The following is a 19,819-nucleotide window of genomic DNA, read 5'->3' on the forward strand; positions in this document are numbered from 1 at the left end:
ATTGTTAACCATAGTTGTCCTGCTGTGCAATGGAACACCAGAACTGATTCCTCCTATTGAGCTGTACCTTTGTCCCTATTGACCAATCTCTCCAGTCCACACCTTCCTTCCCCTCCCTAGCCTTGGATAACCACTCCTCTACTCTGCCCCATGAGATCAGCTTCTCTAGATTCCACTTAGGAGTGAGATCATGCAGTATTTGTCTTTCTGTAGTTTTTCAAATGTGATCTTGAAATGAACTTTAGATAAAACAAAATGAATACATTTACAAATATATGAAGTAAACAATGGCATAAGAAACACATAGATCCAGCAAAATTTTAACAAGGGTGAATAAATAACTAAAGGAGAGAAACACAGAGTTAGAAAAACTGCTTGCATATTGACATGGGTAGGAACCAGCTATGGGACTGGAATCACGCCAGCCAGTTAGGAGGCTGTTGCAGTGGCCCAAGTAAAATTGAACTTGAACATGAACCTGGACCAAGGCAGCCTCCAAAAGGATGAACAAAAGGAACAGGCAGCTGGCATCTGGCAATGGGCAGGAGACCCCAGAGCATGTTTTAGTGAGATGACACTGGCAGAAGCCTCCTGGGCAGGCTGATCTTTCTCGGGCAGGTCCAGCAGCAGATGACGGGAACTTATCCCAGGACCTGACCTCAGATATTAGAGAAAATATTGGGAAGGAAGAAAAGAATTTTTGGATTTAGTTATTGGCTGGAGAAGCCATGGTGAGCTCATTCACAGAAGAATATGGAAGCAAAAGGCATTTTATTACTGAATCCCAAACCTGATAAGCTACCACATTCATCAGGGTGATTATGGGAAAAAAAAATACGGTGTCCAAGGCCCCTGTCCAGACCATCTGAACAGATTCCAGAGCTGGGGCTCAGTGTTCTATAATTTTTTATAGTTACCCTGATAATTGTTTTTTAACTAATTATTTTTATTGTACGTACTATGGAATATAGTGTGACAAATTGATACACATGTACAATGTATGATGATAAAATTAAGGTAGTTGGTATTTCCATTTCTTTAAGCATTTAAAAAATTTTCAACTAACATGTAATAACTGTACATATTTATGGGTACAGTGTGTTATTTCAATACATGTGTACAGTATGTACTGATCGAATCAGGGTAATTGATGTTTTCATGTCCTTATCATCACTTTGTTGGTAGCATTTGAGCTCTTCTATTTCAGTCCTTCATGAAATATGCACTCTAGTCACTCCACTGTGCTACAGAACATTGGACTTTCTCCTACTGTCTAGCCTCCCTATTCTCACCTAGCCTTCCCAGCTTCTAGTAATCACTCTTCTCCTTTCAGATCAACTTCTTTTTAGCATCCACATAGGAGAAAGAACCCTAAATATTTGACTTTTCATGTCTGACTTATTTCACTTACATTAATGCCTTCCAATTTCGTCCATGTTGCTATGAATAAGGTATTATTCTTTGTATGGCTGAATACTATTCCACTGTGGGCATGTGCTATATTTTTAAAATCCATTGATCCATTGATGTTGCCCTGGTCATTCTGCTGATCCAACCTAGATGCAACTGTTGTGCAGAGGCCCTGGCTCCCAAAGTGAGATTCATGGGCCAGTGGTATGGGAATGACCTGGAAACTTGCCAGAAATGCAAAATCTCAGGCTCTACCTCAGACCTTCTGAGCCATTTGAATAAAATTCTCAGAAAATGTATGTATATATTATGATATAAGAAGCACTGACCTGGACCAATGGCTTTTAACCCTGGCTGTACTTTTGATCACCTGGGGAATCTTTAAAACATAATGCCTGTGGGGGAGGCCCAGGCATTAGTGTGGGTTTTCTTAAACCTTCTAGGCACATGCAGTTGTAAGAAATAGTACAGAGCGAAAAACAATGCAGAGCAGTCCCATGTACTCTTTCCTCAATTTCCTCCAAAAATAACAGCTTGTAAGAATGAACTACAGTGTGATTCAGGATATCGACATTGACACAATCAAGATATAAAACATTTCCATCCCTACCAGGTGCCTCAGTAGCCCCTTTATAGCCACACCTCTTTTCCTTTCACCTCCTCCATCCCTAACCCTGACATGCACTATTCTCTATTTCTTTAATTTTGTCATTAGAAGAATGTTACGTGAATGGAATCATATAGTAAGTAAGCTTTGGAGATTGGCTTCTTTGGCTCAGCATAATTCTTTGGAGATTTATCCAGGTCCTTGCATTTATCAATTGCTTGTTCCTTTTGTGTCTGTATTGGTGGATTCTGGGAATGGAACCCAGAGTTGTGAGCATGCTAAACCTTCACTCTATCTCTGAGCTGCACCCCAAGCCATCACTGTTCTTTGTACTGCAGAGTAGTCTACAGTGTAGATGCCACATGCCCGGTTGGTTAGCCATTCACCCAATGAAGGTTTCCAAATTTTGGGCATTATGAATAAACCTAGTATAAACGTTCAGCACAGGCATTTGTGTGAATTTAACTTTTCATTTCTCTAAGACAAATGCCAGAGAGTGCAATGGCTAAGACGTATAGTAACTGCACATTTAGTATCTTAAGAAACTGCTATCCTTTTTTTTTTTTTCCCCATTTCACCTTCCCACCAGGAATAGAGTCTGAGTGATGCAGTTTTTCTGCATCCTCAAAAGCATTTGGAATGGCTCTTTTTGATTTTAGCCATTCTCATAGGTAAGTGGTGATATTTAATTGTGGTTTTAATTGCATTTCTCTGAGGGCTAGTGATGTCGAATATCTCTTCATCTGGTATGTGCCATCTGTTTATACTCCTTCGTGAAACGTCTCTCCATGTCTGGTCTGTTGCCCATCTTCTGATTGGATTGTTTGGTCGTTAAGTCTGTAGTGTTGAATATATGTGTGTGTGTGTGTGTGTGTGTGTGTGTGTGTGTGTGTGTGTTAATAACATATATGTTCATATAAATGTGGCTTGTTTTTTCATACGCTTTTTATTTTTATTTGTAGATGGACACTATATTTTATTTATTTATCTTTTTATGTGGTGCTAAGTATTGAACCCAGGTTCTCACTTATGCTAGGCAAGCACTCTACCACTGAACCACAACCCCAGCCCTCTATTTATACTCTTAACAGGGTCTTTTGTAGAACAATTTTTTTTCATTTTTATGAGATCCAAAAATTGTTATTTTTTCTTTTTATCGCTAATATTTTTGGTGTCAAGTCTAAGACCTCTTCATCTATCCCTGCATTCTGAAGGTTTTCTCCAACACATTTTTCTGAAGGTTTTATGGTTTCATATTTTATATTTAAGTCCATAAACCATTTGAGTTAGTTTGAAATTAATTAATTTATTTCTTTATTGCGCTGCTTGGGATGGGTGGAACTCAGGGCTTCATGCATGTCAGGCATGAGTGATATCCGCATCCTGAGCACACTTTTTAGATGGAGTATGAGTTTGAGTCACAGTTCAGGGTTTTTTTGCCAATGGATTTCCACGTGCTCCAGCACTATTTGTTGAAATACTTTCTTTCTTTTATTAAATTGATTCCTCACCTTTGTTAAAATCATTGGGATATATTTGTGTGAGTCTCTTCCTTGGCTCTGTATTCTGTTCCATTGGTTCCTGTGTCTGTTCCTCCATTAACACTATAGAGTCTTGACTAGTAAGGCTAAGTAAGTCTTGAAATTGAGTAGCCTGATTTCTCCTATTTAATTCGTCTTTTTCAAAAATGTTCTAGTTATTCTAGTTTCCTTGCCATTCCATATAAATTTTAGAATAGTCTTGTCTATATGTATGACATCTTGCTGAGATATTTATTTCAAGTGTGCTCACATTTTTACATGAAGCATTTTTTTTTGGCTATTACTTTATAACCTTTGTCAGATTAATCTCACATCTCTATTATCTTGTCATTGGTATCTATTGATTGCATTTTCTAATTCTATTTGGAGCCTTTCCATTTTTTGATATAAGTGATTTTTTTTTTCATTGAAATTGAGCACTTTCAGGTATTGTGTTTGGAGACCCTGGAACACTTTTAAATCTTCTCTTTTATCTGGTTTTATCTGACACTGCTCTGACAGAGGAAGTAGGGATTGTGGGAGGGAAGGTGATGCCTCAGACTTCCAGGAAAAGTCCAGTTTTCCATCGGCTTCTGTTGACACCCGCAGGGTGAGGGTTCCTTGGCCCTGGGGCCTTGTGATACCTCTCTGACTGGGATGGGTGAGATGCCTCCCCTCCTGCTTCTCTCATGCCCCCTTGGACACTATGGGGGTGGTGCAGGGCTTGTGACCATCTAATGGGGGCAAAAGACCCAACTCCCTACTATAGAAACACACCATAGCAGGTCACCTTATCACAACAGAATGGGGCTACCAGTGTTCTGGGTGGCATTTGGCTAAAGTACAACCATTATTATCTCAGTTTTTTCCTGTTTTGTGATGCTACACCTTTCCTGGCACTTCCCCTAGTCATAATAGGTTTTTGTTGGGTTTGTTTTGTGTGCATTGCTGAATTGTCAACTTCTCCAGTTCAAAGTTCCAGAAAAGCCAGACCAGGGAACTCATCATTGTGCCATTCTTTGGATCCCAAGGTTCATAGTTAGTCTGCCTCTGTCTCTCCACCTGTCAGAGTCTTTGTTTGTGTTAAATATAATGTTTATGGAACTTTCTGTCTTTCAGGTTTTTTAAAATTTATAATTTTGAGATGGGGGTCTTGTTATGTTACTCAGGCTGATCTTGAACTCCTGTGTTCCCATGATCCTTCTGCCTCAGCCTTTTGAGTAGCTGGAACTACAGGTGTAAGTCACCTTGCCTGGCTTGTCCAGGGTTTTTGCTTGTACTCAACAGAAGACTAGGGAAGAGTATATCATCTCTATCTTGTAGGAAGCATAAATTTCCATATGTGTAAAAGTTCCTGGGAAGCCAGGGTTGGGAAGGATTGGCACAGGCTGTCCACTCCACGAGGACAGGAACTGTGCTTATATTTTAGGTATTATAATGTGCTCCTCATAAAATGTCAGAAAAGATATTATGAATGAACGGATGGATGAATAGAAGAATGAGCAAATGAATAAAAGAATGAACCACAACCAGACTGATCCATATTCACCTACACCTCTGAATATAAGGCATGCATGGCCCCAGAACCAGAGGAAGGCTGGAGCAACAAGTGGCGCCAAAGGGCCCCAGGTATGTGTGTTGGTGAGGGGCAGCAGTCAGATAGGAGGTTACTTGAACAAAGGATGCAGAACTTAAAGAAACTCCACTTACCCAGGAGCTCTTTACTGGAAACATCACATCTGCCTTTCTTTTTTGTTCTTCCAGATCCTTTATTTATTGCAACATCCTAAATAATTTTTTTTTAACAAAGAGTATATCCTGAGCAACTTTGGTATTTGGAAGTGCCTTTCTCAAGACTTAATCTTCAGGGATTTGCAAGAAAAAGAAAACATTATTCATCATGTCCTGAAATAATACTTATATGAGTGCTGGGTCTGGAATTGTATTCTCTGTTGTATGTATTGTCTAATGTTCACAGGATGTTCACACTTCCGGTTCCATGAAATCTTTAAGTGTTTACTTACCTCTTTTTCTAGAAAAAAAGGAGGATGGGAAGGGAAGGGGATGATGTGAAGGTCACTTAAAGGTCTTAGATGGTGGTGCTATTAGGGCCTTTAAATGAGACTTGCTCTTCAAGCACTCTTAAGTATTTTTGTTTTAATCTGGGGTGCTGGGAGGGAACCCAAAGTTATGCACATGCTAGACAAGTGCTCTACAACTCAGCTACTTCCCTAGCCAACTCTTTGATCTCCTAGCACAAGGCACCAAGTTTATTTATTTATTTATTTTTTAGATACCTTTATTTTATTTATTTATTTTTATGTGGTGCTGAGCTTGGAGCCCAGTGCCTCACATGTTCGAGGCAGGTGCTCTACCACTGAGCTACAGCCCCAACCCCAGGGCACCAAGTTTATAAGCTCTTAAGTATAAGTTTCCACATTGTTAGAAAACGGAAGGGGATATAATCATTTGATTTGTGAATGTGAGGTCACTAGCCCCATATGGACTAAATGAGACCCCAGCCTGCTGTTGGTGTGTAAAAACCCTGAAAATATTACTTTTCTTTTACTTCATTACTTTTCAAGTCTGGAGGGTGGGAGAGAACTGAACTGAGCTCTTAGTACTTCTTTTGATTGCCATTTAGTGGTAACTCTCCTTTAGCCCTGAATTTTAAAAAATGTAGTTGTAGATGGACAAAATGCCTTTGTTTTATTTGTTTATTTGTGGTGCTGAGGTTCAAACCTATTACCTCACACATGCTAGCCTGAGCTATAGCCCTAGGCCTCCTGTCCTGAATTTTAAAAAATCCCAGCCACCAGAACATGGGTTCCCAACTTGCACATGGGTACAAGTTGGGAAAAGCAGAAAATCAAACAAGTCTTATTTTCTACTCTCTTAAACTGAATTATAGAATGAAAGGAGATCATATATGTTTGGGAGGGAATGTTTTAATGTAGCCAAGTCATTTTCCTTCTTCCACTTCTAATGAATAGCTTGGAAGAAGTTTTCTGCAACATCTCATTCCTTAACAAGAATGTGTGTGTGTGTGTGTGTGTGTGTGTGTGTGTGTGTATACACATATATATGTTGTTATTTTTTAAGTTTATTTTATGCAGTGTCGTGACTAGAACCCAAGGCCTCACACATGCTAGGCAAGTATTCTACCATTGAAGTATACCCTCAGCCCATGAGTCTTACTGTATCTTAGTCTTAGTTCTAACTAAAGCTGCCCATTTGCCAAGCAACTAGTTTTTGCTTTCATCTGAATGACAGTGAGATCTTAGAACTGAACTTGTTTTCCAACACTGGTAAAGAGAAGTAGATTTGAAATAGATAAATGGAGATCTGGAGCCCTGGACAGCCTCTTTCTTGAGCCACTGAATGTTTTCTATAATAACTTGAGGTATAGTTGACATAAATTCTATCTATTAAAAGCAAATAGCATTATATACATATACATATATTTTCGGGGGTAGTTGGACACAATACATTTATTTATTTATTTATCTATCTATCTATCTATCTATTTATTTTTTATTTGGTGCTGAGGATCAAACCCAGGGCCTCACACGTGCTAGGCAAAGCACTGTACCACTGAACCACAACCCCAGCACCCCATTATTTTTTAAAAAAAATGTCTTTTAGTTGTAGATGGACAACAGTATCTTTATTTAATTAATTAATTAGTTAGTTTGTTTGTTTATTTTTATGTGCTGCTGAGGATTGAACCCAGTGCCTCACATGTGCCAGGCAAGTTCTCTACCACTGAGCCACAACCCCAGATCCCTAAATTTTATTCTTGTTAGTAAATTTACAGAGCTGTACAGTCATTATCAAAATCTAATTTTAGAACACTTACATCATTCTCCAAAGATTCTTTCATTTTCCTATTCCCACTTCCAGGCAACCACAAATCTACTTTCTTTCCTGTATAGATTTGGCTATTCTGGACATTTCTCTGAGTACAATAAGACACTATGTTCTTTTTTGTGCCCCTTTTTTTCATATAGCATAATGTTTCTATGTTTTAATATGTTTCAATACCCTGTTCCTTTTTTATTGACAAATGATACTACATTGTATGAACAGACCAACACATATTAATAATCCATTTATTAGTAGGTGAATATTTAGGTTGTTTCCATTTTTGGCTAATTATGAATAATGCTATGAACACTTGGGTACAAATTTTCTGTAGACATGTTTTCAGTTCTTTTGGATATAAATAGGATCTATATATGGAATTGCTGGGTCATATGGTAACTATGTTTAACCATTTGAGGAACTACCAAGCTATTTTACACAGTGGCCATACCAACTGACATTACCCTCAGCAGTGTATGAGGGCTCTGATTTCTCCACACCTTCACCAGCACTTGTTATTGTCCCTCTTTCTTAATTATAGTCACCCTAGTAGATATAAAGTGGAATTTCATTGGGGTTTTGATTTGCATTTCTCTAATGATTAGTGATAGCATTTTCTCATGTGCTCATGAGTCGTTTAGTATCTTTGGTGAAATATCTATTCTAATCCTTTGCCCATTTTTAAAAATTGGATTATTGTCTTTTGTGATTTAGCTCAAGAGTTCTTTTTATGCAGTCATGCTTCATTTAATGATGAATATACATTCTGAGAAATACTTATCAGGCAATTTTGTTGTTATGTGATTATAATAGAGTTTAATTATGTAAACTGAAATGGCTTACTAGATTTGTAATCTTATGAGACCATAATATTTGTGGTGCATCATTGAGCAAAAATCATTGTGTAGTACATGATTATTCTGGATACTTCAGATATGTAATATATCAGATATATAGTACACAAATATTTTCTCCCATTCTGTAACTTTTCACTTTCTCCTTGGTGCCTTTGAAGCACAAAGTCTCCCATCTTGATGAAGTTCAATTTAGTACCAGATCTAAAGAAATCTTTGCCTAACTCAAGGTCACAAATGTTTTAGCTGTTACAATCAGGGCTGTCATCAATGGTGAGTTGATTTTATGTGAGATATGAAGGAAAGGTCTAAACTCATCTTTTTGCATGCAGACACTGGTTGTTCCAATATATAAGTCATTATGCTTTGGCTGCTGCCTTCCCCCTTCTGTGACTTCAGTGTGCCCTTCCTGGGCTGCAGTCTCACCTGCCACAATCTTATTCCTTTAGTTCATTGGATCTACAGAGTGTCTTGAAGCCACCTAATTACAATTTTCCAGAAGAGAGAATTGGACAGTGTAGTCCATTCTAGATCAGGTGACAACCTCTGGTCCAATCACATGTGCCCAGGGGTGCCAAGCTGAGATGCAGTAACTCCTTTGGTTGACAGGACCCATCCCTAGGTGAGATGATGTCTCAGAGAAGGAGGCTTGTAAGCTAGGCAAATTCCCTCAGAAGTGTATACTTGGGGGTCACTGTCGCAGATTCAGCTTTGTGAATCCCCTATGAACTATCTTTGATATTTCCAGCTATGGGTTTATAGGTCTTCTCCCCCAAACTTCTTTGGATTTCCCTATGAGCATTCAAATAAACATATGAAGCAATTGAATAGTTGACAACATTAAAAACTTAAATCACAACATGAAAAACTTAAAAATTTCATATAAAAATCCAGATTCTATGCTTTATTTTTAAAATAGGCAGATCTAGGCCTACTGCAGGTGGTGGCATCTGAGGGGCAGCAGTCCTCTGCAGATAAAGAATAGAGTCTGCAGGTTTTTCCAGTGTCACCACTCATGATCCCCTGTACATGGTCCCCGGTTCTCATTAGCTTTTATTTCTTGGCTCTGCAAAAGTTTGCATGTGTATGTCCCCTTATATAAGTGCCATGTGTGCCATTGCCTGCTTATAATGTCATTTACCTCTCCAGTCTTACCCAGAGAGTGACTCAACCCAGCACTCTGCTAGACTCTGAGTCAGCCACATTCCTGCAGCATTGGGCTCTGAATGACATTTGCTATTTGCAGTCTGCTCTGTGTACCACAGAAGGTGGCATTGATAAGCCTGGATCTTTCATGGAAATTATGCTCTGGCCAGACTTATGAGAATATTCAGTAACGAGAGCACCCTCATGCATGGTGCCTTTTTCTTGGAATTAGAGCAAAGAAATTAATGTTCTGACTGACTTCACTAGAATAACCATCTATGCAAATTAAGAAGATGGTAGAGCAGCTTGCTTGGAATGGGGAGTGGTAGTGAGTTGGTTTAGAATGTACAAAGAAGGAATCCCAAATGCTTACTTTTTATTTAAGAAAATAAAATATGTACAAGGCATGTAGAAAGCATTAATTTTTTATTTGAAGTTATTATTTTGTTTTTGTTTTTTAAATAGGAATGCAGTTAGGTTTTTCCCTGTTATCAAACTAATACAATCTTATCATTGAAATCTTGGGAAATACCTAAGATAATAAATGCCATCCATTACCCAGAAAAAACTACCACTAACATAACATAGATTCACCCTAAGTCTGAGCTCATGGGTTAATAGCAACGGCATCATCCTGTATAAAATATGTCTTTTATGAATTTTATTTCATCATAAGCATTTTCTCATATGATTACCAATTCTCCAAAGATGAGATGATTAATGGCAGCACAGTGTTCTATTCTGTAGGTAACCTATTGTATGAATCCATTTTCTGTTACCACAAAAAAATACCTGAGGCAGGCTAACTGTATAAAGAAAAGAGATTATTTAACTCACAATTTGGGAGGCTGAAAGTCTAGAATCAGGCAGTCCTGTTGCTTTGGCCTTTGGTGAGGGCCTAACAGTGAATAGCATCATGGTGGGAGCAGGAGCAATAAGGAAAGGTCACCTGACAGCACGAGAGAGAGCTTTTGTGGCAACTTGCTTTCTCAGGATTTCAGGAATCCCACAGAACTACCTTAATTGCTTCTAAGGGCACATCCCCAATGACCCAACTTTCTCCCAGGAAGCCCTACCTTTAGAGGCTCCACCACTTCCCAGTGGCCTCATAGACTGGCAACAAAGACTTATTAACACACGGGCTTTTGGAGGAGACTCATCTTAACCACAGCTTTGGACATGGCGTCTCACTTCAGAATCAGAAATAATGGACACACTCCATGTCCTAGAGTGGCTGCTCCCTGTTTAGCTGAGGAAGAATCACCTGAAGAAAGAAGAATAATGCCACAGGAGAGTTAATAGAAAAGGGGGATATAAGGGGGAGTGTTACACATATTGTGGGGAGACAGGAAGAGGAGGAATTAGGAGCTTCAAGGCAAAAGGGTGTACCAGACATGGGCAGAAGAACCGGCCTAGGCACCGAGGGGTCAGAGTGCTCACTTACACTTTAGCCCTAACATATGTTTCCCAAACTTATCATTTTGTGCTTCAGGCACTGTCAGTGAATTTCTCCCAGTTCTTCAACTTTGGCTCCATGCTTCATTCTTTCTATATCTTGGCCTCAAGTAGCTCTTCCTTCCTCCTGGTTAACGTCTTAACTCATCCAGCTCACATATAACTTCTCCTGTGTCCTTCCTTACATGGCATTCCAGCCTGGGAGAGTCAGTTGCTCCTTCTTCTCTCCTGCCACCTACTGTGATCTTACTTCAGTCATCACACTTGTTCTAGATTCATTCTAGACTTCTTTATTGTTTTCAATTCTGTCTCTCTTGTGTCTTTTTTCTCATGCTAATTTATAATTCCTTAAGGCCAGGAGCACTGTATCAGTTAGCATTTGGTTTGACTGTGTTTGATGGGAAAATCCATGTAACAGTGGCTTTAGTGAGATAGACTTAAGGTTCAGAGGTGGGCAGTCCCATATTGCTGCTTTCCCTTCCTCATTTTGTGTCTGTTCCTTATGGTCCCAAGATGAATGCTTAAACTCTATTCATCATATCTGCATCCCAGCCAGCTGGAACACTGAAGAGCCAAAGTACAGCACACACCTGCCCTTCGGAGTAGGAACTTGAAACTACACTTCCATTTATATTCCATTGGAAGTTAGTCTCCTGTTTACACCCAGCTACAGAGGAAATTGGAAAATATCTCTAGTCTAAAAAAGCGGTATTCTATTCCTAAATACCAAATGAATCTATAAATAGCTTCTGCCATAGTGGAAAACAGGGAGAGATCAAGGATGATTCCTTTTAGCCTGACTGGGCCAGAAAAGGAAGAAAACACAATAGTTGGAATAATTGAGCCCCTCTGTATGTGAGACACTGTATGAGGTGCTTTGGGTACTATATCTAAAACCAACATCTGCAGTTTTTACTTAAATAAATAATTGCCTTTGAGAAAGATGAAAAATTTCTAATCTGGAATCAGATCAAAGCTACCTCTTCTTGCATGCTTCCCATGATGGAGAGCTCGCAGTTTCTTTGCATTGTTGATTGCATTGGTTTTTAGAAAGTCTTCCATTGCTTTGAGCTGAAAACCATATTCCTGGGCTGGCAATGGAGTGTAGTAGTTCTAGGCACAAATTCGTCAGTTAGATCAATGGCCTGTCCCCCAGAAAATATCTGGCGGTGTCACATATTTAGTTATCATGTCTGGAGGGGGCAGCCACTAGGGATGCTGCAGAAAAGACAATGTCTACGGCAACAGACAGTGACTGTGTGAGCGTTTAATAATTGGTGTATGAGGAGCACTCAGGTTTTGGCTTCTTACTGTCTTACTTTCTGAGCTTACATCTGCTTCCTGGGTGTAAAAGGAATGTTGACTGCCTGTTTATTTGCTGGCATGTGGATGTGATTGGATTAGACTGTTTGTAGTCACTCTAGTAAAAGGCCCCACTCCAGCTAATGGGTTTGGTCTGCAGCCATTGCCTTAATTAAAAATAAATGATTTGCTTGTACACTCAAGTCTCTTAGAGAAGGGTGCATCTTTGCTTTTTACCTAATAGTCTTTACTTTGCAGAACTTTCCCACCATGCCATCTCAGCCGATCTTCCCAATGACCCAGTGCTACAGACAGCCTCAAGGTGTCTTCTTGCCATCCCAAAATATCCTTGTCCCAAGTGCCTCTGCCAGCATCCATTCTCTTGGCCCAGAGCACCCCCTCTTGCCTGCATCTTCTGCATTCTGGCTTTTACCTCATAGGGGATGTCCTAGATCCAGCTGGTATCTCCTGTGCCATGTAAGATCAAATAAGGATCTGTGTGTCCATATATCTCCCACCCTCTTTGCTAGAGCCCCTGGATTTCTTTTTATAATGTGTACAGGGAAAACCATTCATGTGTTTGCTTTTCAGTGTGGAGATGCCCAAGGGATGGATAAGTGCCTTACTTAATCATCTCACTGACTGGAGCCTGTTCAGACTGGCATGAGAGGCACAGTGCAGGGCTGGCTTCCTGGGCCCAGTGTACACAGGGCCTTCAGCCTGGTGGAATGCTGTGCTGTCACCATCTTCAAATTCTTAACCACTTAAACATTTTTTATTTGGGGGTTATGGCTCAGTGGTAAAACACTTGCCTGGCACACTTCAAGGCCCTGGGATTTGTCCTTAGCACATTTTTGACTGGGCTTGGCAATTAGGTAGCTGGTCTTGTGTGGGACATTAAGTAGATGATGATTTCTACTGACCATAAAAGGAAAATCCCTTTCCACAGGCCCCTGGTGCTGCCCTCCCTGTGTGTTTGTAGTCTTAGTGCCTGGGTCCCATTGGTCCTCAAGGCTTCTCCTTCCTTGGAATTGTCCTACCATTCCTCAGATCGCTCTCTAAGGCTTCACCTACTTCCCTGGAACTCCCCCCAGCATTTTTCAGACCGAGTGACACATCTCTTTGCTGCTCTCTCTTGTGTGCTTGGGTTTTTCTAGGCTCAGTGCCTGGGTCACATTACTCCCAAAGGCTTTTCCTCTTCCTCAGAACTGGCTCTGCATTCCTTAGTCCAAGCACTGGGAGTACCATTGGTACTGCAGTGGCCTTCCAAGTCCTGAAACTTTTGAAAAGTGGATTTTCTTCCTCCCAAAGCAGATCATGGAGCTAAAAGAAATCTTTCACCAGAAAAGATTTGTTGAATGAGTAAGCGCCTAGCAGAGATCCTTAAGAGCATTCTTGTCTCTCATTCAGTAATTCATTCTTTTTCTTTTTGCAGTGCTGGGAATGGAACCCAGGGCCTCTCACTTCCACCGAGCTACAACACACCCAGCTTCACATTTTCCTTTCTTGTTTTTTTGTTTTGTTTTGTTTTTTGGTACTGGGGGCTGAACCCAGTGTTGCTTTACCACTGAACTACAAGCCCAGCAGCCCTTTCTATTTATTTTTTGCTTTGAGACATGGTCCTGCAAAGTTGTCCAAGCTGGTTTTGAACTTGGGCTTCTCCTACTTCATCCTTCAGAGTAGCTGGGACTACTGCTCACCAGTGTACATAGAAGTCTTTTTTTTTAAATCAAAAATGAAAAATATAGATTTTTTTTTAACAAAGACAAACCATTGTCTGTCAAATTAATTATTACATGATAGTTTTCACAGAATTTTAAACGAGTAGTGCCCCTTTGTGTGTCCAGCACTAGGGCAAAGACAATTGAAAATCTTTGGAAAGAAGGGAGAACAGAGCTGCCTTGAGAATGCCTCCAGTACAGGATTATTTTAGGGAGCTACTTCCTGCTTTCTTCTCACCCAAACAATAAAAAATAAATTCCTTCCTTCCTTCATTAGCCTCCTTTCTGCCTTTAGGAGGCTGTGACAACTGCAGTGGATTTTGACTTAGTCAGGGCTGAAGATGAAGCAGCTGCAATGAATTTGGCACTGGATGTAGGGATGAAGAAAGATATATGCTGCTGCTGTAGGTTTGGGGCTTGTCTTCATAGAGGTGATGACCAAAACATAAGGAAGTAAGTGGAGAAGATCTCTGAGGCAGTAGAGTGACAGCGACAGGGCCCGACTTGGTGTCGCACAAAGAAATGGTATTGAAGTCAGAGAAGCAGGGAGTGTTCTGATTGCAGGTAACTGTGCAGAGCTGGAGGGGAACATGGAAACCCACCTCAAGAGAGGCTCTAAAGAGGAGAAAAGCTCTTAGAGATCTTCCAAAGCTTTTTCAATGAAATATTTTGAAAAGGTCCTTGCACAAGGATCAGATGCCTTGGAGTCCTGATTTTTGTTTGGAATATGATGTGGATTTTGCTGGGCATGATAGGGTGTACATCTGTGATCCTGGCAACTTGGGAGCTGAGTCAGTATGATTGCAAGTTTTAGGGCCAGCCTCAGCAACTTAGCAAGGCCTTACTTCAAAGTAAAATAAAAAGGCTGGGGATGTAGCTCAGTGGTAGAGGCCCCTGGGTTCAATCCATAGTGACACACACATACACCAAAAAACAAAAACAAAAAACAAAAAAACCAAGTGCTTTGGGTTTGGCCTTCTGCTTGAGAACTTATGAATTTTTCGTATTGTAAAAATAATTTGATTTCTGCTAAATTATTCAGAGAAATCTGCCCTCTTTGTTAGTGTGCCTCAGTGTTCTTAAAATCATACTACTTATTGAATATTTCAACCTAACAACAACTCTTTCTATAAGTCTTAATACCTCCCTTCCCTTCCACTTCTTTTAGTTTGGGTCCTGAGTATTCCCCAAGGGTCTGTTTGTTGAAGGCGTGGTCACCAGGGTGGCACTATTGGGAGGTGGTGGAACCTGTAAGAGGCAGGGGCTACTACTGGGAGGTCTTCAGGTCATGGGGCCTGTCATTTAAGAGGATTATGGAACCTCAGGCCTTTCTATCTCTTTCACTTCCTGGCCATGAGGTGGGCACTTTATTCTGCCATTTGCTCCCCACTGTTTCCATCCAGCATTCCTACCAGAAGCTTAAAAATAATGGGCCTGCCTCATCCTGGACTGTAACTTACAAAACCGTGAGCAAAATAAACCTTTCTTTCTTCATAAATTGATTATCTCCAGTATTTGTTATAGTTATTGAAAGCTGACAAACAGCAAAGGATCAACAATAACAGAGGATACAGCCTGCTTTCTGTGTTGCCTTCACTTGCAAAGGTTTTGTTACATAGTTATTACTTGACATAGTTAGTGTAATAACAAAAATATTTTTTATTTATCAAATAAAAAGTAAATTAGCAGATACACTTTTCAAATACCATAATCCTCTTCCCATTTCTCCTATTTTAAGTTAATTTTTGCATTGCTGGGGATGGAAATCCAGGGCTTTGCACACAGTAAGCACCTGCTGTACCACTGATGTACATCTTTAGCCTGAGAACCTTTGTTCTTAGGGATATGCTAGATTTGTTTCATGATTTCTATACCTTTGTTACATCCCCTTGACCTGCCTGCCCCCCATGTAAGGGATGCTTTCAGCTGCTAATAAAAATCCCCCTTGACAGTGACTTCAGTAAAAACAGACATTTCATTTTTTCCCATGCTAACAAGTCTGGAAGGAGGAGATTCCAGGGTTGATTTAACAGTTCAGTGATAAGAGGTTTTCTTTGTATTTCCCTGATGATCCCACAATGACTGCCATAGCTACAAACATCACTACCTCACTTCCTTTCAGGAAGATGGGACATATGGGAGAGAATGCTTTTTCTTGTTTTGCTCCTTTGCAGATTTGAAGAACTCTTTCTGGACTCCACCTCTATTTCCTTGGCCACATTTGTGTCTTATGGCCACTCCTAGATCAACCACTTCCAAAGAAAAACTAGATTTCTATATTCAGCTTAGACCAATTAGGATGGATTCCACTTTCCCAGAATATGTGCAAAATGAGACTTTCGTAAATTACTTACCTATTTTGTTTAGGCCAAACTCCCTCACTAGAACATGACTTAATGAGAGTGAATATTTTTTTGTCTTATTTCATTCACTGCCATGTCCCCAACACCTAGAGTAATGCCAGGAATTCAATAAAAAGTCATTGAATAAATGAGGAAGAAATGAGGTAGGTCACCAGCAGTGTCACTACCCACGACAGCATACAATCTAGTTGATGAACACAATTGACTACGGATCACCAAATCTCTGACCTTGATTCTTATCTTTTCTCCCAGGGGGTGAGCCATAGCTGGAGCTGTCCTTGTGCCGATGACCCTTCCCAATTCCTCCTATGTCTTAGAAGACAAGATGTGTGAGGGAAACAAGACCACCATGGCCAGCCCCCAGTTAATGCCCCTGGTTGTGGTCCTGAGCAGCATCTCCCTGGTCACAGTGGCACTCAACCTGCTGGTGCTGTATGCTGTACGGAGTGAGCGGAAGCTGCACACTGTGGGAAACCTGTACATCGTGAGCCTCTCTGTGGCAGACCTGATTGTGGGCGCCGTGGTTATGCCCATGAACATCCGGTACCTCGCCATGACTGAGTGGTCCCTGGGTCGCCCTCTCTGCCTCTTTTGGCTTTCCATGGACTATGTGGCTAGCACGGCATCCATTTTCAGTGTCTTCATTTTATGCATTGATCGGTACCGCTCTGTTCAGCAGCCCCTCAGGTACCTGAAGTATCGCACCAAGACCCGAGCATCGGCCACCATCTTGGGAGCCTGGTTTCTTTCCTTTCTATGGGTCATTCCTATCCTAGGTTGGCATCACTTCATGTCCCACACCTCGAGGCACCGGGACAAGAAGTGTGAGACAGACTTTTATGACGTCACCTGGTTCAAGATCATGACTGCCATCATCAACTTCTATCTGCCCACATTACTCATGCTCTGGTTCTATTTCAAGATCTACAAGGCTGTGCGACGACACTGTCAGCACCGGGAGCTCATCAATGGATCCCTTCCTACTTTCTCAGAAATTAAACAGAAGCCAGAGAATTCCAAGGTGGGCCTCAAAAAATCAGAGAAGGAGTCTCCCTGGGAGGCTCTGAAAAGGGAGTCGAAAGATGCCAGTGGTGGACCTATTTTTAAGCCATCATCCCAGGACACCAAGGAGAAGAAATCTCCAGATTCCTTGAGCCAAGAGGACGATGGAGAAGCAGCCAAACTCCCCTGCTTTCCACTTGACCTTGTGGAGACACAGACTGCGGCAAAGGGAGATGGCAGGGGCCGTGAAGCTGTGGACAAGAGCCAGAGCCAGCTCAAGACAGAGGGACAAAGCCTAAACACCCGTCGGGTCAGTGAAATATCAGTGGATCACACGTTAGTTGAGAGCCAGTCCATTGGCCGCATGACAGACTCAGATACCAGCACAGAACCAGCACTGGGCAGAGACAAATTGAGAAGTGGGTCCAATCCAGGCCTGGACTACATCAAGTTCACGTGGAAGAGGCTTCGCTCCCATTCAAGACAGTACATTTCTGGTTTGCACGTGAACCGGGAACGGAAAGCTGCCAAACAGTTGGGTTTCATCATGGCAGCCTTCATCCTTTGCTGGATTCCCTACTTCATCTTCTTCATGGTCATTGCCTTCTGCAAGAGCTGCTGCAATGAACACGTGCACATGTTCACCATCTGGCTGGGCTATATCAACTCCACTCTGAACCCCCTCATCTATCCCTTGTGCAATGAGAACTTCAAGAAGACATTCAAGAAAATTCTGCATATTCGCTCCTAAGGGAGGCACTGAAAGGTTTTGACAAAATGATACTTGATGTCCAAGAAGGAGGTGGAGGAGAAAAGCCTGGCATTGCCACACACCTGAGCTTTCTGGAAAGGAGTTGAAAGCCAGTCTTAGGGGCTGCATTGTGTGGAAAAGTTCTCAGGTACTGTGGGAAGAATGGCAGTGATCGTGGTCAGTGCAAAGATTGGAGTAGAAAGCAGAATATTTGTAAGAGAACAAGACCTGGGTGGAGCTGTCCTGCTCTCATGGGGGAAAAGTGGGAGCCTCTGACTCTTACTGTAATTTGAGTTTTCAGACTGGAATTAATTGGCAACTGAAGGGACACTGGATAGAGATCCACTGGAGAGTTGGGACTCTTGCTACAACAGAGCTAGTTATCTGTGCAAAGACATGCAAATAGCTGTTGCCCCCTTTCAGGGGTCACCTGGAGAGGCATGACAGCGGTTCCCCTGTGGCTGCCACTTCTCAGAACACTTCTCTTCTGAGCCCCTTCTACAGTTTTCTCTAGAACCAAGGTCTGATCCATGCCGAAGATTCTGCCTTACTCTTTATCACTCATGCATGTCTTAGAGTTGATAGGAAGTTATGCAGCTTTCCTGTCCATTGTTTTCAACCGAAGATTCCTTTTGGCTCTTAAAAACATGGCGACAAAATGCTGCCCTCAAAAGAAAGAGAAAGGAAATGTTCTCAAGTGTGTATTAAAAGCAAAACAAAAGAGTAGGAGCAAGAAAGCCATACTACTTTAGGGATGGACCAGGATTACCTCATGGAAGTCCCATGATACCACAACAGAAGGGGGCCTTATAGGTTCCAGTTCTCAGAGGAGCAAATGAGGTGAAATGAGGTGCCCAAGACCACATAGCTAGTTATATGAGAAAGTTAGAATGAAAAACCCTGGGGGGTTCCAGTTCATTGTAACACATTTTTTTTCTAAAAAGCAAAAAAATGCATCCTGTTAAGTACACACACAGTATTCCCAAGAGTGGTGACAATTTCCAAAATAATATGTTAGGAAGAAGAACAGCTGACATGGACCACATCTGTGGCTGCAGATGACCCTTTGAAGGGACTGTGCATTTTTTCTCTGTGAGTCCAAAAGTTATCATGTTTTTTTATACTTACATGTATTAACTAAAAATTAGCAAAGGTGTGAGAACATACAGTATTATATATATAAATATAACAGTGAGTTATATTTGATGTTTATGTTGCAGTCTGTGATTTATGTTTTAAAACTTAATGTTAAAGTTTAATATGTGTAACAAATAGGGATGCCTGTGTCTTGTGTTCCTGTTTGCATGATCCATTAAAATGAAATATTTTTACCTACCTAAATATGATGTTTGAAAGGATACTGTTATGTGACACTGTTATTTATTCCTACCTTTCTAAGTATGTTGAACTGAGAAAATGTATTGAAATGTACTGTGGAATGTTATAAGACTTGCTAGGGGGTTTCTGGTCAACATTTGTGAATGTCTTTCAGAAAGGACTTATATTTTATAAAAAGCTTCATTCTCATTCTATTTTGCATCCTGGAATGTTCTTCTTGCTCAGATCGTGGGAGCTTCACAGACTTTGTTCCTGGTTTCAGAAGCTGCAACAGGTCCACTTCCAGCTTATAAATCTCTTGCCAGAAGACTCATGAGAGAGACAGAAGAGATTGCCCCCCAAGGCCCTCTGGAGCAGAGAACACATAAACGGAACACTCCACATAGATAAGAGGCTAAGTGAGGAACAATCCAGACAGCTAGTTGAAAGACATGCTGAGTTGCTTTGATTTTGGGTCAAAGAGACCTGGATTTGAGTCTGACAAGA

At 40.9% G+C, this 19,819-nt stretch overlaps 1 protein-coding gene across 2 annotated transcripts in view; it reads left to right on the forward strand.

The window, feature by feature from the left end:
- The window catches only part of Hrh1 (histamine receptor H1), a 93,951-nt gene extending 74,132 nt beyond the window's left edge, over positions 1 to 19,819 (forward strand). For both annotated transcript variants that reach the window (XM_026383063.2, XM_026383064.2), the window contains exon 2: positions 16,495 to 19,819. In XM_026383063.2, the coding sequence (XP_026238848.2) occupies positions 16,529 to 17,995 (1,467 nt within the window). In that variant the 5' untranslated portion in view covers positions 16,495 to 16,528 and the 3' untranslated portion in view covers positions 17,996 to 19,819. The remainder of the gene's footprint in view (positions 1 to 16,494) is intronic.

Source organism: Urocitellus parryii, chromosome 16 (assembly GCF_045843805.1).
Source record: "Urocitellus parryii isolate mUroPar1 chromosome 16, mUroPar1.hap1, whole genome shotgun sequence".
In the NCBI taxonomy this organism is placed as follows: domain Eukaryota; kingdom Metazoa; phylum Chordata; class Mammalia; order Rodentia; family Sciuridae; genus Urocitellus; species Urocitellus parryii.